The sequence below is a fragment of the Lepisosteus oculatus genome, chromosome 2, assembly GCF_040954835.1.
Source record: "Lepisosteus oculatus isolate fLepOcu1 chromosome 2, fLepOcu1.hap2, whole genome shotgun sequence".
In the NCBI taxonomy this organism is placed as follows: domain Eukaryota; kingdom Metazoa; phylum Chordata; class Actinopteri; order Semionotiformes; family Lepisosteidae; genus Lepisosteus; species Lepisosteus oculatus.
Genome location: NC_090697.1, coordinates 42,714,502 through 42,737,806, shown reverse-complemented (window position 1 = coordinate 42,737,806; position 23,305 = coordinate 42,714,502). Strand labels below are relative to the sequence as shown.

General features: G+C 35.7%; 2 protein-coding genes and 1 non-coding gene across 4 annotated transcripts; 1 reads left to right on the top strand and 2 right to left on the bottom strand.

Annotated features, from left to right (window-relative positions):
* The first annotated feature begins 1,028 nt into the window (after positions 1-1,028).
* Positions 1,029-1,110, top strand: trnas-gcu (transfer RNA serine (anticodon GCU)). The gene has a single exon. It is a non-coding gene; the product is annotated as a tRNA-Ser (tRNA).
* A 2,269-nt stretch (positions 1,111-3,379) lies between these two features.
* Positions 3,380-9,524, bottom strand: LOC102693667 (protein FAM177A1). 2 transcript variants are annotated; one of them, XM_015350077.2, is made up of 5 exons: positions 8,374-9,524; positions 6,220-6,384; positions 5,791-5,869; positions 5,129-5,226; positions 3,380-3,691 (listed from the first exon to the last, which is right to left on the bottom strand). In XM_015350077.2, exons 1-5 carry the CDS (start codon positions 8,392-8,394, stop codon positions 3,491-3,493), a joined length of 564 nt encoding a protein of 187 aa, XP_015205563.2. In that variant the 5' UTR covers positions 8,395-9,524; the 3' UTR covers positions 3,380-3,490. The 2 variants fall into 2 exon arrangements, with proteins under 2 accessions (XP_015205563.2, XP_006626051.3); XM_006625988.3 differs by having other exon boundaries at positions 5,791-5,857.
* Positions 9,525-9,609: 85 nt separating this feature from the next.
* Positions 9,610-22,802, bottom strand: brox (BRO1 domain and CAAX motif containing). The gene is made up of 13 exons (XM_006625926.3): positions 22,696-22,802; positions 21,484-21,625; positions 19,690-19,796; positions 19,094-19,190; positions 18,452-18,547; positions 16,784-16,856; positions 16,004-16,109; positions 15,534-15,623; positions 15,158-15,243; positions 14,488-14,569; positions 13,015-13,165; positions 12,260-12,419; positions 9,610-11,831 (listed from the first exon to the last, which is right to left on the bottom strand). The coding sequence occupies exons 2-13, from the start codon at positions 21,582-21,584 to the stop codon at positions 11,745-11,747; spliced, it is 1,236 nt and encodes a 411-aa protein (XP_006625989.2). The 5' UTR covers positions 21,585-21,625; positions 22,696-22,802; the 3' UTR covers positions 9,610-11,744.
* Between the last annotated feature and the right edge of the window lie 503 nt (positions 22,803-23,305).

The window sequence follows — 23,305 nt, the reverse complement described above, 5'->3', positions numbered from 1 at the left end:
TTAGGTTAGAGGCAACAAATCAGTCTAGAAACAATAGTTAACGCAAACAAGTACACATAAACTATACTATATATTATTTATATCACGAAGAAGAACCTTTTTCTTACACTGTTCACTTTGACATACAATTCGTCAAAGCTTTTAATTCAACAGTGAAAAAAGTAATCGTCGGTCTAGTACTCTTCTCAGTTCACCCGCAGGTGTTTGAAGTTCTGTTCCTATTATTATTCGGTAGGAAATTAATTATCTTATTGTTTCCACTCTCAAATAAGAATAAAAAAAATTTCCACGTGATAAAACCCGTAATATTTTTATATCATATTTTTGCAGCAAGTGCTGGCAAAAAAACAGAGGTGGTATCATACATATTGTGCACATCCACCATGAGCGCTCGTTGGGGGAAAGTGGGACTCTCCTGTGTTGTGTTTTAGTTCAGTTTTAGTTACCCTTAATGAGCTACAGCAAGAAGGATGCATTTAAATGTTGTCTTCAATAATGAATGTAACACATTTCTTTTAACTGTTGAAGGGAAACGTAATTATAAACTTTTACTTAAAAACACCAACTTCCCAGCATGTGAAAAACCTAAAAAGGTTCTTATAAACAGCTTACGAATAAAAGTTCAGATAACTGCGATCTCGACTGGAACAAAACCCGCGAGTAGCACGAAACAGGCAAACCTAATCTGAAATATTTTTTTTTGTCCCTCGGTTGATGCTGGTACTTTAGGGTCTGGTTAATAAAAAATAATCTTTCTACGAATTACAAGAGTATACTTTTTTTGCAAATATGGAAAATGTGTATGTTGTATTTGCCTATGGAAAGGAGGGGTTATCTACATTGTACATAGAAACCTTGTATTCGTCACACTCTTCCACATACATTACAAATATATGCCTTTACAAATGTTGGAAATTTTCTGTAATGCAGAATGTTTCGAATGACTATTAATTTGAAATATAGTATACTTTATAGCATAGTTATGTAGAATTTTAAAATAGTAGACGTGCAGTGCATAGCTATCAGCTGACGAGGTGGCCGAGTGGTTAAGGCGATGGACTGCTAATCCATTGTGCTCTGCACGCGTGGGTTCGAATCCCATCCTCGTCGGACTAATTTTACTTTTGTTGTGCTTAAAAATATTTATAGCAGCTTTCTATCAATAATCTTAATAAGAACGTTCTTTACGGAAGCGAAATTGGTTTGTACTGCCGTTGTTATTAGTGGAAAGGCTAATCTCAATCGCACGAATCGTCTTTTTTACAGTATATTGAGTGCTGTATTATACAGTAGCTCTGAAATGCAAAACATAAAAAAATTGGAAACGAATCAAGATATTCAAAAAGAAATTAATACATTCGAAAACAGCACCGCCACAAAACAGTTTGCTACAGCATAATTGCTTTACGGTCAAGGTAGCAAACAACAGCACTGCCACCTTGCGGAGAATATATATACGAATTGAAGGAAGAACCTTTTTTTCTTGAAAGCCCCGGTCAAGTGTTTTTTTTCGAAATTACCCATAACTCATCAAATAGTAATTACATATTTAAAGCATTTGGGTAACTTTTTAAATATGTAATTTACATATCATCTATCCATTAAGAGAAAGCCAGTTATTCCTAGTAAGTGTTAGCCTTTCCCAGAAGCAAACAGCAGTTTAGGGGCTATATCTAAACAGCATGCCAGTCCATCTCTCTGTCACACACAGATCTCACACTTACAATTTAGACACACAAATTAACCTCACTAGCATATTGTTAGAAAGTTGGAGGAGACTTATTACCTGTGAAAATCCACACAAACATGGAACAACATGTAAACTCCACACATAAATCTGTAATACACCCATATGCTAACCAGCTAGCTGCAGTATCCTACCAATGTTTCTCAGCTGGCTGCTTGTAATTGAATATTTTAAGAATCTCATCCAGTCTTTACTTCAAGATTCTATTGGAGGCGCATAGGAGGTGTGTTGCAGGCTTCTTTTCCCAGCTAGCAAGCTCAAACTAATGCATAACATCATTTGAACTTTTCTTTAACTTATTTAAATACTACTTTTTGAATTTCATATCCAAGCATTTTGAAAGTCTTTTTTTTGCTTCCTTACACTACCTACTGCATGTGATGAAAGTGATGAATTGACATACAGTAAATGCCTAATTCTTTCTGATCCATTGATTAATTCCAGTTCAGATTCAAACTGTGTATTTTGTGTGCTTGGGTGCAATATATGCAGCACATACTGTAGTTCAGTTTGTCAGATGTTTGTCATATATGAATAGTGTTTTAGTACTCTACCATAGCTTGCTCTCCTGAAACAGTATTTGATGCTCTACATTATCATCCTATACAGTAGAATCTACAGGTCTAAATATTTAACACAAATGTCACAGATGTTGGTATAGCTGATAAACCTTTCAAAACAAACAACACAGTACATTGCTTGTTGTTTGTTAACGAGACATCTTGTCACACTAGGTAACTCATTGCTAAAGGGGAAAAGTTCAGGAAAGAAAAAAATAAAGGGATGAAAGTGATATCTATGCAAACAGACAGGCAGACAGAGATATGTCTACACTTGTTTTAGTGTATTACATTTTAAATAGGATAAAATATTTTAGAATGAGTGAGGTTTATTAAAAACATTCTCTTCTCACTAAAAAAATCTGCTGAGCAGTGACCATTGACCATTTACATAAATAGGGTGGCATGCTGGTTAGGACTGCTGCCTTGCAGTGCAGGTACCCTAGATTTAGTTCTGGAACTGGGGTGCTATCTGTGCTGAGTTTGTGTTCAGGGTGTATCCCTTGCCTTGTGTCTTTGATTGTGACCCTGCATTGGATTAAGCAGTTAGAAAATGGGTGGATGTATTTACATAAATATGATATTGCAAAAAATAGCACAAGCAACATAGCAGGAATATGTTAGTACTTCAATTATGGTTGAAATATTACTAATAAAGTGTTCAATAATTATTCTAGAGAGATTTGTGCACATAAATTAAAATGTATTGATGTAAGAGAGAAAAAATATTGACGTCCTGTAGTAAAGGCATGTTATTGTGTTCCAAGAAACAAGAAAAAAAGTCCACATTATCACAGACCAGTTCAGTAAATAACACTTTGGTATACAGGCTTTGTGAACTCTTTGTGAATTCAGCTAAACAACACATTATATAGCCATAGGGCCAGACAGTTCAGATTAAAATAAATGCTGACATAAAAAGCAACAAGCTATTCTTTACTTCTGAAAATATACTGTTTGGAATAGTCTAGCAGTTATACTTCTAAAACACATTTTAAGAAATATATTGTGCTGATGATTCACATTCACACATAATTCTTAAAGTTTTGCAGTCTAAAATATATCTAGTGTATATTGAAATACCCCAAAATGTTTAATGTTTTTCATAATTGATTTTCCAGTGCTGTTGTATTTCAGAATTTTGAGCAATTGTGTACAAAAAATTTGATACAAAAGAAGCAGATTATCTTTCATCTTCTATGTAGCCGGTGTTGTGAGTCCCAGCTGTCCCATGGTGACTGTTGGGTACAGTGCTGCATGGAGATGACTGTAGAGCCATGCCTGTCATGTTTATAGCTCCATACTCTGTGTTTCGCAGGGAAAGATCTTGCTTATCTGTCATCTGCTTCATTGGAATTTCTTCAACATCTTTGTCTTCTGAATGCTGGGAATTTAATATGGTTCGACACCACACGTTAGAGAACGTTTTCAAAAAATCAAAAGTAGGATTAATGAGATACTAAAGAGTATGCATATGTCAGAATTTAAAACCATAAAAAAGATTACAGAAAAAGATTACTTGATAAAATTATATTTTAAAATGACAGGAGGTAATTTGGTTAATCTAACCTAGAGAACAGCAAATTGATCCAACTTTACTCACTTAAAATCTACCTTTGCTTATTTTTTATTTTGATACATGATGATTGAACAAGTAACAGTGACTGACAAATTATTTTTTTTGCATTTATATTTTGTAAAATGTAATACTGATATGAAGTTTCAATTCTTTTATAACAGAGATATTGTACTGTACACATTTCATGAATTGTTTTTATACAGTGACAAGTTCCAGATATACAATGTTGCCGTACAATACCTGTATATGATGTCTAGAAGTCTTGTACATCTACATAATACATATAGATACATCTATTATAACTTATCTACTAAACTGTATTTAAGTATGCAACCATCATTTTTCTTTGAAAGGTTTAAATACAGTACAGTATATAGAAAAAATATGCAGCACATACAAAGTACTGGTTTTAAAACAATGGAAATTATGTATTAGAATGTGAATCTATCAGAGCTGTGGGCTGTATGAACAATATAGATGGGTGAATATAAGTATATGTTTATGCATATGCATATTAATTACTTTTTCCCAGAAACTGAGGTAAGCAATAGAATTCAATAACAGTTTACAGCCTGTGTAACACTTATACAGAAGAACACAGGTGTTGTCAACACTTATCTGCTGTACATAAATAATCAGATTACCTCAAATTGTATGATACAATTCTGTCCAAAGTTGAATTATTTCAGTTCATTTAAAAAATAATGAAAAGGCATATGTATTGTGGAGCGTCTCTACAAATGCAATGGCATTTATACAACAGGTACAGTATGATACTAGATCAGACTGGGCCATGAAATTCTTCTTAAAAACCTTTAATGGTGGCTTAAATATTTGTAGAGGGTTAGGAAATATAAACCATAACTATAAATTGTGAATGTAGCATTTTATTCCTCTATTTTGCCTCTTTTTCTAAATTCTGTGATGTTGACACTTAGATTTTAGAGAGCTTCCAAACCAATAGTTTTCCAGTGTCTCTACAACCTACGTTAGGTGGGTCCGTATTACCATGATGTTAGGTTTCCAACCCCCAAATCTCCTACAGTTTAATCCTTTGCTCTCTTTGAGACTTTTTTCTGACATGCCCAATGGACCTGTGCTGTTGAAAAATTTCCTGGTGCTATTTGCATACTTTTCTGCACAACAGTGTGCTGTATGTCATACGACAGACACGTACAACATAATGACTCATTTTGGAAGCTGCGTAAAATCCCAGAACTCCTTTTTTTCTTGAATACAAACCTCATTTTTGTTCCGGAGATACTCATCTACTGCGTACTGGTATTTTGCAGTATTAAGTCCCAACAGATTTGCCAGTTTCCCCCCAAGAAAATCACAGGCTGAATGGGGAAAAAAAAATTGTTGAGACATCGCATGGTACAAGATGTTAGTTCCTATTTATTGAAATGCAACCAAAATGATTTGCCTGTCTTATTCACAGCAATTACATTGTAGTATTTATCACAAAAGCAGTACACACTCAAATATTTAACTGTAGAGTAAGTTCCTACAGAGATTTTGATGTAATATTCTCAGCTCTAGGCAATACGGTGGTGCATTGGCTAGAATTGTTACCTCAGAGCACTGGGACTCTGGGTTCAGTCGCAGACTTGGAGTGCTACAGCATCTGTGTGGAGTTTGTATGTTCTTCCTGTGTTCACCTGTTTTTCCTCCACGTGCTCTGGTTTCCTCCCACAGTCCAAAAACATACTGCTGGTGTGAGTCTGTGTCTGTCTCTGTGTGTGCCTTGCGATGGGCTGGCATCCCAGCTAGGGTGTAAACTACAGTACCTTGCACCAGTTACTTGCCAGGACATCCTAAACTAGAAGAAGCAGTTAGGGAATGGCTGGATGGATACTTGATTCTTTGATGAGCTAAAGCATGTTGCTTCTTTCAGTACTTACTAAACAAGGACTTCTTAACAACCTGCATCCACAGAAACCCAGCATATGCCTTCCATGACAGCAGGGCCTGAAAAGATAACTGTAACAGTTCTGAGGGATACCATAAAAAAGGCAAACAGACTAAAATGATACTCGAAAGTTGTTCTACTGTTTCCCAAAGATGGAGAAGTTTGACCATAAGCAATCAGATATTTCATTTACAAAATTGAGGATGATTTCAAAATTGTACATTTGGAAAGTTGTGCAGCCTCAGCTTAATGGATTTAAAAGTACAGAAAGGTCTTATTGAGCAACTGCTATAACATGATGCAGAATTAAAAAAAGAAGGCCAGCTGCAGAGTCCGGTAAGAGGCTAGGCAAGCATTCACTCTGAGTCTGAGGAAAGTGTATTTTAATACCTTAGAACCATATACTGGAGCTTGTACTTACTGTGTCCACTGGGACCTTGAATAGCTTAACATGGGGCACACTCTGATCTTCATCATCACTGCTCTCCTCTTCCAAGGTTTCTCCACTAGCAAAGTGGATAATCCTCTTTGGCTCCTGCTGCTTGGACACATGTGTTCCATCCAGATATGTCCGTTGGGTGACATCCTTAGACATAAACTCTTATTAAAAATGTAAAGGGAAGAACTACCAAAGGCTGAGTGATGAAAGATTGTGTTGGCTTGTGTTATGATACCAGTCTCCCCATGGTTGTGCGCGTTTTCTCCAGGTGCTCTGTTTTCCTCCCACAATCCAAAGACATGTCTTTGGGGAGGAAATGGAAGCAACTGTTCAAAACCCACACAAACATGGCTGGAACGTGTGAACTCCACAGAAACGGTGCCCAGGTCTATAACTGACCCCTGGGCCCAAGAGCTGTAAGGCAGCAGGTCTAAATGGGATACCACCCCTCAATATAACCTCTTCTTTTAAAAATATTCTTCATATGACACAATCTGAAGAATGTGCATTGAGAGATAGTTAGAATGTAAATGACTTTTGGAACCAAATTTCTGTCACTCGGTATATGATACATATACTTATGTATGAAATGCAATATATTTCATCATTATCATCACTTTACCTATTTAACCCTGAAACCCTGCTCATTGAGAACACCATTCAACATGTCATGGCAAGATTGCTTAGACTTTTCAAACTAATACTTTGATGTCCTGAGTTATATGTTTCACTCAAAAGATCTGAACCCTAACCCTAAACTACCCAAAACCTTAGCTAGGGTTAGGATTCCTAGAAAATGTAGAGAACATTTGATGACATGCATGACATTCCTGTTTTTTAGGAAAGAAAATTAAATTTAGGAAAAGTGATATTTCAATGTTATCTTCACTTTTCTTTTCTTGCATACATGGCTCAATACACTGCATTGCCCTAAATGGGAATGTTGACTTAATTGCCCTAATAGCAAATGTTTGGAAGAAAGTGGATATACTTTTCAAACTCTTGCATATGGGATTGAATGCACTGGCATTTTAACAGATACAAGTAAAATTTATCAGGTATTCCTGCCTCTTAACCTGTTAAAACCTGAAACCATGCTCATTGAGAACACCATTCAACATGACATTTCCAATAACATAATACTTATCAAAAAATAAAATTGTACCATAGTTGATACATTTTCTTTGGTTTGGCAAGGTTGCTTAGGCTTTTCAAACTAATACTTTGATGCCCTGAGTTATATGTTTCACTCAAATGAGTGGAAGGTTGCATTCATTCTTTGACGAAAATCTGAACCCTAACCAATCTAAACCTAGCTAGGGTTAGGGTTTGGATTCCTAGAAAATGTTTGATGGCATAGCTGTGTTTTAGGACAGAAATTACATTTAGGAAGAGTGATAAGTTGCACCTGTAACACTGGTGGAACTTGAAAAAAATATAAGAGCAACTAAAAACACTGAATTTTACATTGTACTGAAAGCAGTTTCCATCAGATCCCATTCAAGTTTGCTTTTCATTTGTTTGCAGAAGGTGGGACCTCAGCTTTATTTAAAGTCTCGGTTGTGCTCATGATACGGTGTTTGTGCAGTTTAACATTTTTATTTGAAAGGTAGCCACACTGCTGGTAATTCTATCGTAGAAAAATAAAGTCTTCAAGTGTTTATTATATTTTTATTACATTTATTAAAATAAAAATAAAGATGACACCCCTAAAGACATAAAACAATTAAAGACTAATGGTACAGTACTCAAAATTATTCTTATTAGTCCTGAGAATTTAATCTTTTTAAAATTGCAGATAAGTCTATTTTATAGACAGGCAAAGCAGACATCTGAAGTGCCTTTATTAGAAAAGGAATTCAACAAGTCTTTCAGGCAATGAAAGAATTGCAAACACCTTGCATTCACCATCAAAGGAGTTTTGGAAAATTAGATAAAAATGACAATTTGCAACATTATTTTTATCAATGTCTTGAAAGGAAAAAAACACTTCAGTATACTGCTGCATGGTTAGAAACTGGACACCATCCTTGAGCTCTTTTGTACTGTAAATTACAATTTGTATCGAGCTCCTCCTTTTCACTCCGTGTATATCTACAGGTTAAAGTATTCTTTGATAAAATGTAGAATACTTACATTTCTGAGCTCCTCATTCATTTTATTTCTCTGAAGACCCGTTTACTTTCCAGTCTGTAGCTTAAGCCTGCTCTGCTGCACCCAAATCCTGCATTGCCTCTAGGCACAGCAAAGAGAAAGAAAGTGGAAACTGAATGCCAGACGACTGATATGCCGGAATTAGATATCCTGCTTCAGATCAAGTTACGTGATCCATGGGGCTGTTTACATTTTTATATGGTAGATTTTGCAGTTTTACAGTTTAAAGAGATTTGCTGCTTTTCATTGTGTCTGTTACTAAAGTTCCATTCTCAAGGCTTCAGCTTTTTTATCATTGTGTATAGTTTCAAGGCTGCAGACCTAAAAGTGTTTTAATAAGCTTTCTTCGCAGCCTTTCTCTAGTGTACATCTTTCTCTCCCAAGAACACAAATGTTAAAATGTAATTGCTTGTCATTTACTTGAATGCATTTAAAAAGATTAAACTAAAGAATATTGAACCCCATTAAAATAAATCTGCAAACACTCTGTCAAACAAACTTATTTCATTTTTAAAGGGCATTCATAGCATGTTTGCTGAAAATGGTAATCTTTTATTTTTTAGCCTGTTTGCACTCTCCAACGCTAAGCAATACTGTACATGTCAAATTGCCCTCTGAAATAACTGTATTGTATCATATAGTTTAGAAATTTACCTTAGCACAATTAAGAATGAGATAAATGATGAATATCTCATAATGAATATCTCACAAAACAAGCTGTGAACGGTTCTGAGCCATCGAAGCACAGTATTAAACTTTCCTTTCATTGATCACTTCATTGATCACTCTTCCCAAACTTTGAGAAAAAGCAAATGGACTCAATTTTGCAATGTAGGGCATAGAGCATAGGAAGGATACATGGGGCAGAGCGGCAATCCGTCGCAGGGTACACACAGACACAAACATGCACAATCGCCCCAGGGTCCATTTTCCCAGAAAATCAGAATCACTGATAGCAGAATCAACTGCTGGGTGATTCACCCAGCAGAATTCCATGCAAACACAGACAGAACATGACATAAATTGTAATTCAGACCTAAAAGGTTGATAGTAGTCAACAAAAGAAGAGGGTAATTAGACAATACTGTACTGAAGACATTAAAATGGATTTTTCCAGTGGCTTGATTATAGTGGCTTATAGTCTTGATTATGGCACAATTTTGATAAGTTTAATTTTTTTGTACAGGTTTTGTCATAAAGCAGGCAAAAACAAAAATAGCCATTTAGGTTTGTCATTTTATTTGAGTATTATGCCAATACAGTTTTGTGGTGTTTTTCTGACCAAGTCACAAAAAGGTCTGGATTCTTTCAGGAAAAAAAAACAAGATCAAAGTGGTAATGCATAACTCTTACAAACAAAACATTGCACAAGTCAGAAAAGGATATAATATATTTTAAATTCTATTTACATTGTCTAATGCTCTTTGGCAGAGTAGTTAAAAGTGTCAATAGATAACAAAATGGAAGTATTTCACTACACCAGCTTGCACCTTGTTTGTAAATCGTGGTTACAAAGTCCACAAGCAAAGGATTATAGACTCAGCATTATCACCTACATTTACAAGTGTACTTTAATAACAGCACATATTTTATTCAGAATTAGTTTGCATATTTATGCATTTTTTGCTCTGCCACAACAGTTTTTGTTTTGGCTTTGAAATGTTGGTAAATTTCAACTACACTCATTCAGTCTGTGTTCCTTTTAAAAACATAGGAACATTCCCCTTTAATTTTAGTGAACAGCATCATTAAATTGATAAACAAAAAAGGGTTTAACATAACAGAAGATATGATGCATCTCTGACAACTGTAAGCTTTCATGTATTCTTACTAAATACCCTAACATGTTTCTAACAAAATGTTCCTTTCTTTGTGTGCAACCAAACAAAATGTTTGGGAACTGGGTACTTTAGAATGGTGCTGTCAGCAAAGAGTTACCCTTTATGTTGAAGAACATGGCTACGACTACCTGCATATTGAGTTTCTGAGGACATTTGCTTCTCCCATGATTACAGAACAAAAGCAATTTAATTAATATTTACTATTAAAGGAAAAAAAAACATTCAATCCTAATAAAGCACTAATTAGACTGTAGAATTAATCAGATCAATTACAAGATCAGAGCAATCACACAATAATTCTTTTAAAATGCCAGATACAATGTCACTGGATGATACGGTACTGTAAAGAAATGAGAAGATTACTGAAGAATAAATGCTGGTGAATCAAATGTTTAATATGATGAATGATAACATATTGGTCGGTTACTTTTACTATGCAAAATTAAGTTGTATGGCTCACTTGCAAAAAAAAAAAATGAAGCTTTAAACTGAAGACAGGCCAAAACATTTCCAGTTTTCGCCCCTCTTTTTAACTCAAATAAATCAGGATTGTGGTGGATTTATTTCAGAGATCAGATTCTGGTGTGGGATCCTCACCTTAGGGCACCAACATGCAGTATGGACACAAACTCCAAACAACTGCTAAGACTACATATCAAGCAGCCATAGGCTGAAGACAATGTTGAATGGTTTTAATGGTTGATTGTTTCTTAAACATCCCAGATAACTTAATAAATCTTTTTTTTTACCACAAAAAGTCTCTGAATTGGACTGTGCTAAGACAACAACAAATATAATATTTACAAGGATGTCAATATTTTTTATACTTCTCAAATAAATCATTTAAATGTTTTGAAAACAATACAAGTGCATATAGACAGATTAAATAAGTTTTTGCATGAAGGCCATACTGTATATGCTAAAAGGCTATAATACATTAGTGAGAAAACAGCAGTAGAACAAATGTACAAAAATGCAGAAACAACATTTCAACAAATGTACAACTCCTAAAATTATTTTGTTATGAACAACACAAAATCATTACACAATGATTATTGTTTATTAAAATGTACTATGTAACATCAGCTGATTCCATTTTTCCTGACTGCCCTCAAATTTCTCCAATTTAAATTCAATGTAATTTAGTTTTAATTTGATTATGAGTATACAACGTACCACAGTGCACTGTATCCTTTGCACTTAACCTGGTGATTCACCTAATTAAGTTAATCTTCACAAATGGGTTAATTTGTAGTTTAAATTCAATAACCACTGTCCAAGTTTTTTACTGCAGGTTATTCTGTGACAACAGATGATTATGTCCATACACCTAGTAATGCAGAAATTGTGCTTCTTATAAGGAAACCAACTTAGTTGTAAGCAAGAACCACAGACTGCCATTAAAAAAGGAAAATCTGAGAAAACATTTTCTATATTAACGCCACAGGATATATCCATGTGCTCCTCTCTTGCACTATTTTATCATGATGATATGGCAGATCTTCTCTGCTCTTAGGAAATACTGCAGCCTGTGTCCTTTTGTGTCTTAAGATCTGGTTCTTTCATTGGCTTAACTTCTTCCTCTTGTTTAGGTTTTGCCTGCAAAACAATTTTAAGAACACATGTACTGTCTTATTTTTTACAATTCTTGTTATACAGTATATATGTTGGCCTTATTTCTGCTTCATGAAAAGACCACTACTGCTCCATTTTTGAAGTATTTTATATACCACTGAAAATCATCTCATTCTATTTTCTCTAATGTGCTATTCAGTAAAACATTACTAACATTATTAACAATGTTAAAATTCTATCTACCTGTTGACAGATCTTAATTAAATCATTTATTTGGTTGGGATAAATTCCTGCTTCTGATAAATTATGTACAAAGTTACCTAAGTACAGGACTTTCAAAGCATTCCTTGGCAAAGAATAATTTGCTTGCTGTATAAATGTCTGTAGAACTGAACTAAAACAGATTTTAGCTGATTTTTTCAGGAAAGCAGGACAGAAAAGGGAATTAATACCTTGTCATCTTTATGGTTTTTAGTCAGGTCAAATGTAGCGTAAACCTCAGGTGTACACTGAGGACTGACAGATGGAAATTCAAAGGCAATGGGCTCAACAAGTCCATAGCTGGCCTTCAGTTCCAAATCTGGAGGGTCCTGGGGTACTTTCTGGAAATATCTAGGATGCAAACATATTATAATAAAAAGACACAACATCAAGGCTCATATTCCACACCAAGACCGCAGCATGTTATCATTAAAATGCATGAAAAATATAACTGTGCTAAAATATACAGTTTTGAAAAAAAAAACAGAAAACAACATTTACCACATACACCAGATATTATGATTCATATATATATACACACACACTACTGCATACACATGTACATGTAATACAATGTAACAACATAAAGGTTACAAACGAGAGGAGGCCATTAGGCTTATTTAGCCTTTTAAGTAGTTAAGTGAATCCAAGGACCACTTCAAGATGTTTCCTGAGAGAAACCAGGGTATCAGCTTCAAACACATGGCTGGGTAGCTTGTTCCATACTCCCACAACCCTCTGGGTAAAGAAGTGCTTTCTGTTCTCGTTATTTAGTTTCCACTTGTGCTCTCTGGTTCATGTTTCACTGTCACATTATTTAACACATCAATAATTTTTAAAACAGTTTTGTTTAAAACAGTCTATCAAACATCATGTCTGTTTTTGTTATTTGTATTGAGACATCAGAGGTTACCCCTACAGCTCAAAAGGTGGTTTACATACTCACATGAAACCATTTTCTCTTTCACATTTTTCCAGCGTGTTTTTAATCAAACCTCCTAGTTTTGTGAAGAACAGCTGTTCTGAAGGCTTAGCCGTGCTTCCTGGCCCCTTGGTTTGGCGGTACTCTTTACATAAAGACTCTGCTTTTGTATAATCTAAAAGGGAAATAGAAATATTAAGACATTCAAAAAATAAATATCTTGACTTCCAAAAACTACAGTGTGAGAAAAAGTCTGTGAACCCCCATTATTGTTTAACTGAAAACAGTCTTTTTGTTTAAAATAACTAAAAGATTATTTATTTACCCGTTAGGTTAACAAACATAAATTTATATAATTCATAAATTAAATGTAAATAGTTATACAGTATTTACCAGTTCAATGTTTTTGGAGATGGAATCGTGTATGAAGGATGTACAATTATTTTTGAATGTGAAATAATAAGCAAATCTGTACTTGGCATAGTTAAGTGGGTAATAGCAATGAGGTGGTTAAAATAGCTGGGTAACAACTTGAACTTTTTCAGCCACAATGAGAAAGATTTTCTGAGGCAAAAAACAAACACTGCCTCTGCACTGCCTGCCAACAGAAATAGCTCATTCTGACTGTCAAGCATGGTGGTGGGAGTATCATGGTTTGAGGCTGCTTTGCTGCCTCAGGATCCAGACGGCTTGTCATCGTTGACAACTCAGTGTTATGTCAGCACATTTTGGAGGAGAATTTCAGGCTATTATTTTATCGTCCGAAACTGAGATGAAGTGGGTCACGCAGCCAGGCAACGATCTTAAACATACAAAGCGGACGTACGACAGAATGACTGAAGAAGACATTTTGCATTTCAGACCTGAAGCAAGCTGATCATGCAAATGTCACCACATTGAGGCAGCTCTGTAAAGATGAATGAGCCTAAATTCCTAAAAGCCAATGCAAGAGACTGATCAAACATGAAACTGTAACTGCAATTGAAGTCATGGCTGCTCAAGACGTGTCACCAGTTACTGAATTTAAACGTTCATGCAAACTTATTAAACTTCTGTGACTTGTTCGCACAAAGATAATTACTGTTGGATCATTGTATTAAATAATCCAAATACATTGTATGTATTTTGGTATTCATTTAATCTACCATCTTTTTTTAAGACTTACACAAACATGAGAATAATGACAAGAATATGGACCCACCAATGGGATTCACAAAGTTTTAGAAAAAGTAAAAGGAGATGCATCTAACTGAAGTGTGGAGATGATATCTAGAACTAAAGACTTGCCTTGGTGGTTTTTCAGCAGACACTAATAAATCACCTGACTAACCGTTATTTCAATGTGCTACTGTACTACAGACGTTCACAAAAGAAAAGCATATTAAAAAACACTGGACAGCATCTTTATGCTGAACAACAGGAAATGGTTCCAGGCAGGAAGCATGCAATTGCGAACCCTAAAGTTAAAATGGTTTTAGACTGGAAAAGCATGCTTACACTTTTCGGCTTCTCGAAGAGATCTGACTGCTTCTCCACACTTGTCACTTGCTAGAAGCATCGGCCCATTATAGCAGTAAGCCTGGGTAAAATATGTCATTACAGTTATTATGAATCCAAATCTTTAGTTACTGTTATAATACAAGGAAAAATGAACCATGAGTGTCTCTTCAGAAGAAGCAATACCAAAATCAGCCGAAATCAAACATCTGGGGGAAAAGGTTTGATTAGTTAAAATGTTTTTACTACAGCCATTTGATGAAGTTAGCACACAAGGTTTATTCAAAAATTTAGTTTTGTGCACCAACTCATTCTAATCCAATGATGAGAAAACAGCCCCTTTACGGATTAAGTTCATTAGCGTGCATGGTACATAATGGCAGTTAAAGCTGTTGCAAAATGTGAGAACTGCAAAACAGTAGCTACAGAAAGAAAAGGCAGTCACAGAGGTACTGTATGTCCAGTCTGGTCAAGACACATCAATATTTCAGTGTAGGATCACCTTCATCTTAAGTTGAAGAGTATGGGAAAAAATAATGAAAGACCATGTAATTGATCTGCCCCAGGAAAATAAAAGTGACAAGTCTAACACAGATTTTAACATATTATACAAATAAGTTGCAGCTGAGATAAGGTACGTAACACTCCATGAACTTTGAATTTGGCTTACATAGGCCATGTAGAAGGCCTGCTTGAGCTGAAAGTACTTCCTCCATTTGCTGGTGTAGTCTGGCTCCAGCGAGTTCAGAGTGTGATCTGCAGTTACATGGAAATGACAACCATAATCAGAATGCTGTGACACTATAAACATAACTTGTACATGATGCTATAGAAGTAATTTAGGAGCATGCATCATGTACACTTTATTTACTAAATATGTTAGACGTCTTAATATATACAGTTTGAGTGTAATGTTCAGTTCTCAATGTTGCGCAAACTATGGGTCAATAAAAATGGACCTTTGACTATGGGACAACAGGCCAGTGTACAGGCAAAATGAAAAGAACCACAAAATTGTCTAAGTTACAGGAAAAAAAACAACTCACCAGCCTTCTTGTAGAAATTGGCAGTTTCAAATGCCAAAGCACCTATCAGACTGGCATTGTGTTTCAGTTCAATGGCCCTGGCAATGGTCACTTTTGGGGAAGGAAAGGGAAAAGAAAAAAGAATGCTAACAGACACTGTTATAAAGACCTCACCTTATGAAGTAACTAATTGCAACTAATTGGTATTTTTACAGTATCCATGATGATGTAGTATGCTTAGTTAAATCAAAATAACTTGTAGGTGATGAATTACAGAGAGAAAAGTTGTTGTTCTTCTTGCAATGACTTGGAAATTGGTTTGGAAAGCAACACATTGTATCACGTAACATGTTTTAATTCTAAAGCAACACATTAATGTTCTATCCTACATCTCAAAGGAAATTCAGGAAGAGTAGGAAACACTGAAGAAAACAACATCAAACCAATAGTAACACCCTTTTCTTCTAAAACAGAAAGAAGGCTTAATTTACCTTCTTGTGCTTCTGCCTGGCATTGGATAATGTAAGTGTCAATAACTCGAAGTTCCAGATCTCGACCTTTTTCTGCTGGAGTAATAAGACGTGGAATGTGGGCATCCTATGAAATAAGTAATAAATATGCGTGAGGGAAAGGTGTTCCTTCTGAAATGTAGCTGAAATAACTCCACACCTTATAATGCTAATGAAACAATTATTTTCTATTGTGTGATTTTAAGAAAGGGTCATATAACTACATAGGCTTGACTGCAATGCTGAGTCACTGCAATTAACATAATTATGTACATTCCAGCTGCAAGATATAATTCACATTATAAATCAATATTTGTGGGACAACTATGGGACAATTATTCATCTACTTTATTACTGCCCACTCTCTAATACTATAGTTTCTGTAAAAAATGGAGACCAATCACAAAATAAGTTAGTTCATAAGAAATAAGGTAAGCAATTCAGTTAGTAGAGTATATGCTTTACTGTGAAGCACCAGGCTGGCACACTCAAAAGGTATTACACATGCTAAATTGTATCCGAGTGTGTCAGCATCTTGTGTCTTTTAACAAATATGTGGAAAACAAAAACAGTCAGACATTCTGTTTCTTAAATTGGTGCAGTAGAGGTAATGTGCCATTTTGATTTCAGCATTTCAAAAGACCAAAACAACTTTGCACATTTTAGTTTGAATCAATTTCCAGGAATTACCAAATTATTTAAGCTGTACTGTATAAGAAAAAAACATGACCTTACAAATGCAGAAAAAAAAGTTTATATCACCTTTAGATGTTTGAAAATTCCTGCCGCAATTCTCAGGCTTTTGTGAACCTCTTTTGCTTCAGTTTCTGTTATGCTGGAATAAAAAAAATTGGGCTTTACTCCTACTACTGAGTTAATTTATTTTGCTAAATGAAATGACAAAAATGACCACAAAATCTGTAAGATACAAGCTGCAGGCAAGTTCGACTTCCTGCTGCAAACACAGATGTAGCTAAACTACAGAAATACAAATTCCACAAAACATGAAGTCTAGTCACACACTCCTCTCACACATCTGCATCTTAAAATTCCTAAACTGGTACAACACAAGTCATGTGTCAGCTGGAGAACAGAGAGCTCTCATTGACACACCGGATTTTCCAAACACTGCTGCTGCTTTACAGAGTTCTTGCACTTCTACGTTCTGGGACTTCCAGTTGGTAATTGCCAGAGTGATAAAGGAGTTACAAATAATGCACATTTGGAAATAGAAGTGTAAACTTTCAAAGTTACAGAACTTCTGCTTCCATCATTCTGTTAGATATTAAGTGACCCTGGAGAAGTGTGTAAAATTGTATAAAATGCACATTCTCAGTAAACAACAATAAAAAGTAGGCACAAAATCTTGACTTTCAAAAATGTGTTAATCTGTCCTGGTTTTTACTCCCTTCATAATAATAATAATAATAATAATAATAATAATAATAATAATAATAATTGCTTACACTTATATAGCACTCTTCTGGACACTCCACTCAGTGGGGAGGAGAGCAGAGAAATGTAGCCAGTTCATAGAGGGGGATTATTAGGAGGCCATGATTGGAAAGGGCCAATGGGAAATTTGGCCAGGATGCCGGGGTTACACCCCTACTCTTTCCGAGAAACGCCCTGGCATTTTTAATGACCACAGAGTCAGGACCTCGGTTTTATGTCTCATCCGAAGGACGGCGCCTGTTTTTTTTACAGTTTAGTGTCCCCGTCACTATACTGGGGCATTAGGACCCACATAGACCGCAGGGTGAGCGACCCCTGCTGGCCCCACTAACACCTCTTCCAGCAGCAACCTTAGTCCCATACAGGTACTGACCAGGCTCACACCTGCTTAGCTTCAGTGGGTTGCCAGTTGTGAGTTGCAGGGTGATATGGCTGCTGGCTAAATCAACCTTTCCCTTGAAAACCAGTTAACACATCTTAAAGAATTTTTAAGAAATAACATTTAGTGTCAAGTGAGCCACATGGCGGTGCAGTGGTTAGCAATGCTGCCTCCCAGCACTGGGGCACTGGGTTCAATTCCTGGGGTGCTATCTGCATAGATTTTGAATATTATCCCCATATTCACTTGGGTTTCCTCTGGGCACCACAGTCCAAAGACATACTGGCAGATTACTTGGTTTCTGCAAAAAAAACTGGCCCTGGTGTGAGTATTTGCATGTTTGTGACTGTGCGTGATGGGCTAGCGTCTGAGGGTGTATCCTGCCTTGTTGTGCCCTTTGATTGCAGAGACAGGCTCTGGGCCCCCTGTGACCCTGAATTGAAAAAAATCAGCCTGATAATGAATGGATGTACTGAAATTCCACGTTTTGTGAGTTGTTTCTCATGTCAATGGAAAACCACCTTCAACTGCTGAGTTAGTAAAGTCAGTCCTGATATGACCGCACCTCATGTCTAGGACATTTCTGCAGTACTTACTTTTCTTTCCCAGCCAATCTAGAAGCAAATTTGGAGTACCAGAGTCCCACATTAAACGTCATTGAGACAAGTTCAAACACAGCATCCTGCTGGGCACTGAAAAGAATAGATGTGGGACAACAACAGAATTTTATTTCTTTAGCCAAAGGTATAAAATGATTGGCTTATTTCAGTAAAAGAGTCTCATGCATGCCACACAGTATATTGCATAATAAAACATTTTCATCTTAACTAAACAACTGCAGTTTTTCCATCTGCTTCAAAATTGTTGATAATTCATATTTCAAACACCCCTGAGAACTATGCATGTATTACCCTTCCATGTCTATACTTATTTTTTCTTTTATGAATAAGGAAGAACAAACATATTCATTCAAGTGTTAAAGAATAGTAATGACAAACATTTTATTCAGAACTGAATACCAGAATTTCTGCCTACTAAATTCTAACATTGTTTGTTCATAAACAGTATTTCCATTTGTTATACAAGTTAATTTTGAAAATAAACAATACAAAACAGAAACGTTTGAAACAGAATACTTATTCTGATCAATCCTGGCAATCGCTTTAGTGCATAACCCTGATTTTGCCTTGACAAATTGAAAGTTAGGGCATATATATCTTTAAATTTTAAACTATTACCTTGGAGTGTTTCCTTGCAAAGTGTCAGTCCATTTGAAGTTCTGAATAAATCGCATTTTGTTTTCTTGTGTAGTACCATCTAAAGACACTATGAAACCTGCAGAACATCAAACAAGACAGTATAATAACAAAATGAATATCATACATTCTGTAAATTGTAGATTGTAAATCATAGGTTACAATCCAATAATAAATTACACCTTTAATGTACTATTTAATGCTTTTATAGTCCATATTCACATTCACTTCACTTTCCTCAGTACACATTCTATCTGTAGTCCCTATATCAATTTAGTAAATTATTACTGTACATACACCTTTGACAGAATAAATTGAGGGGGGATAATATTTTGTAAATCTATGATTATTAATATACTCAAAAAAACACCTTTTAATTTAAAGAAAATGGGAAAAGGGAGAAGAAGGCTATAGCTCTTTGTATGATACAAAATTAACAACAGAGAATTTGTAGTGTTACTTGAATCTGTTTTTCATTTTTGGCTACACATGGGTGAATACTGTTAGTAGAACATGGTTGTTTATTTCTTTTTCTAAGCCAAACAAAGTGAAAAGTTTTGCACTAAGACAGTACTAACCTTGCAGAAGGGAGAAGTAAGAATCAGTAGCGTTTTTCATTATTTCAGGATTGCATGTGGGATCTGTAAACATTTCGAGAAGTCGAGCCCTTGCTGCCTTCAAGTCACTGATGAAAGGTAAAGCACAATAAATTATCATAGATAATATCACTTTGAATGCAGCCTCATGTACAGTGTGGTGAAAAAGTTAAGAATATCCCCTTAAAATCTTATGGTTTTACATTTAGACATATTTGACCTTCACCTCACCTTAGTTCTCTCACAACAGATAAAACTTCATTTGACAAATAACACACAAAATGTATACTATGTCATTATTTGCCAGCATTCAATGTATTTGTGTGATTAGCTAGTGCACCCCTTAATTAAAAAACTTGTGACACTCTACTTTAGCAGCAAAAGCTTGAATTAAATATTTCTGGTAAAAGTTGATTAGTCTCTCACACTGCCCTGATGGGAAGTCTGTCCCCCTCTTCCTTACAGAACTGTTTTACCTTTGCCCTTTAGGTCCTGCCACAGCATCTCTGTGGGGTACAGATCTGGACTTTGACTGTGTCAGTCCAAAATCCTGAATTTCTTCTTTTTGAGCCATTATGCCATAGATGTGCTTATGTGTTTCGGATCATTGTCCTGTTGCATGATCCACTTTCAGTTCAGCTTTATCTGTCAGACAGATGGTCTCATTTTCCTCTAGAATACCTCAGTACAGCATGGAATTCATGGTATATTCAACGACAGCAGGGAGTCCAGGTCCTGTGACAGTAAAACAGATCCAAACCATGCAAAGCCGACCAGCCCACCCCACCAACACCGCCATGCTAGACAGTTGGTATGGGTTTTATCTGGACAAAGGCTGTGTTGTTTTTGCCAAACTACGTTTTGCATTATGGCCATACAACTCCATTTTTGACTCATTGGTCTGGAGCACATATTCCAGAAATCTTGTTTATCATTCAAGTGTGGTTTTGCAAACTTAAACCGTCCAGCAATGTTCTTCTTGGAGAGACATGGTTTTATCCTGGCTATCCTTCCAAGGAAGCCATTCTTATTCAATCTTTTCCTGCTGATGGACTCATGGATCTTTGAGACTTCTAGGAACATTATAAGGTCAGATCTTGGAGAGAATTTGATAGGACGGCCACTCCTGGGTAAACTGGGTCTGGAATTTTCTCTTTCTTTGCATGGAATGAAGGACTTCATTGTGTTTGGAAATGGCTTTGCAACCCTTCTCAGACTGATAAGCAGCCACAATCCCTTCCCTAAGACCGTCACAGATGTCTTTTGATCTGGACATGATGCCAAATTGACAAAGTTTCTGATTTTACAGACAGGTGGAACTACTTCCTGATAATCACATTTGATTCTACATACCCCCTTAATTGAGATGGTAGAACTTACTTACTTTTTCACACAAAGATATTGGATGTTTGCAGATTTAAAAAAAAAACATTGACAAAGTAAAGGTTTGTGAGTAATTTGTGAGTGATCTACTATTAGGAATGGGTGAGGACTAGGTGAAGGTCAAATATGTCTATATTACAAATATGTTAAACAATAAAATCTTAGAGAGTGCATGTACTTTTTCACCACACTGTAGAGTACATGGATCAGTACATAGTACAAGGTCCGAATGTTGTTTTGCTATTTCCAGAGAGAATGCGAACACAAAATAAAATAAAATTTGAAAATAGAGCTGTTACAGTCAACACAAGAGGCAATATCTATGTGAACTGAACCTGGTATCCAGAAGAATGGAAATGAGGAGAAATGTTGCCCATCAAGAAAGGTGCTTACTTGCATATTTTATTTGCTGCAGGACTGGCAGCCACACCATAGAAGCTAAAAGAGACAGGAGCTGTGGCCTTCAAAGGATTTCTGTGAAACCAGTGCGTCATGTTGGAGAACCTTTACAATCCTCAAGGGTAACAATCTCAACCTGAATAGAAAAAAACAAAACAAATTGAATAATGTGAGCAATGTCTCTTTGGAGAGAAGCATATGAATGCTGTAACTTACTTTTTTTTTACTTTTTAGCACTTTTAAAGTTTCTTAACTTTTTTTTTCAGTGAGCATTAAGATTTACAGTAATTATATGTGAATTACAAATTAAATGTATTATTGTTTTTGTTACAGTCACTATTATGTAATTGTGTATAAAGTCTTAATCAATATGACCAGAGAAAATGCAAATACACTAAATAAAACCTAAGGAAAAATAAAATACTAGATTTTCAATAAAATATTTTTTGATATCACCTTTCAGAAACGTGTTGCACATTTTTAGAGTACAATGTCAAAAAGATCATTAACTGTTAAATTGTATCCAGAGATTAACTTCTTGTTTTATGTCCTTAGTGTTAAGCAATCTGATGTGGAATTAATTTCAAGAGTGGGACGACTATCAATCCTCCAGAGTGCATTTCTCCTATACTAGTACTGCTGTAGTAGTCTGCATCGAGAAACTGCACATGAAGCTACAATTCACGTTTTTGACTTTTTAACACTTAAGAAAGTAGAATGAAATAAAAATGTATAGGCGAATTAGCTATACCTCAGACATGCTGAAGATCTTCTTGGCAAAATTAACAAAAAATACATTAGGAAATAACAGCGCGGTAGAATACAAGTAATCTGACTTCATCTTCCATTTAAATGTTTAAAACTAAGCTCGTGGACGAACCCTGCCAGTAAACAGAGGCCTACCGTTCGGTTCTGTATACAACAGCAAAACGAATACTAACCTTTTCACATTAGCCTCATGTTTTACTTGAGAATATTTATGAAACTTACAATTTACTATTGTTATTTATGACTATTTCTGTTTACAAAATAATAACGCAACAAAATTACAAGTGATCAATTAGACTAAATACGAAACACGACACAATTTTTCCTATCATATTCTGTTTCTAAATTACTTTTTAAGTGATTTAACCTAAATCATTCTAAAGAGCATTCCATTATACTGTTCTGTCACGCATAAATAAAGTAAATGAACTGTCAAACCTTCGTCTTCTCTTCCAACAATTCAATCCAGGAAATAAAAACAATAAAAATGACCTCTTCCTGTATTTGCTTTGACGGATGACATCACAGTAGGCCGTTTAACTCGGTCTCTTTTTTCATTGGTTAATTGAGAGTGATGTCACTTTCTCACCTCCTCATTGGAGATGATCCGAGTCCTGTGTTCCACGCCCACGCGCGTGCCATGGCAGAGTCTCTGTTTACTGTAACGTCGCGCTTTGGGCAATGGGCGTGTCGCAGAGCCTCAGACTAGCCTGCTGCCTGAAGAGGAGGGGCGGCAGTGCCGAGCAATGATTGAAGTCATCATCGACCAAAAAATAGCATTGAGATTCAGGCTTCTCTACACTGAACTTGGACTCAAATCAGACTCATTTGCCCATAGTTTACTATGCAGTAACAAGATCTTCACAGTTTTACAACATGACTAGTAAACTGCATAAGAAGAATGGAGAATTTATAAATCATAAATTTTGAGATGGTTTTACTTTCCTTTAGTAAAAGTGCCTACTTCTGCCTTTCGGGGAGTCAGACAAGGGAAACCGTGTTTAATTAAACGGCTCCGTAGAGTCATCTGGATAAGAATAAGTTAGAA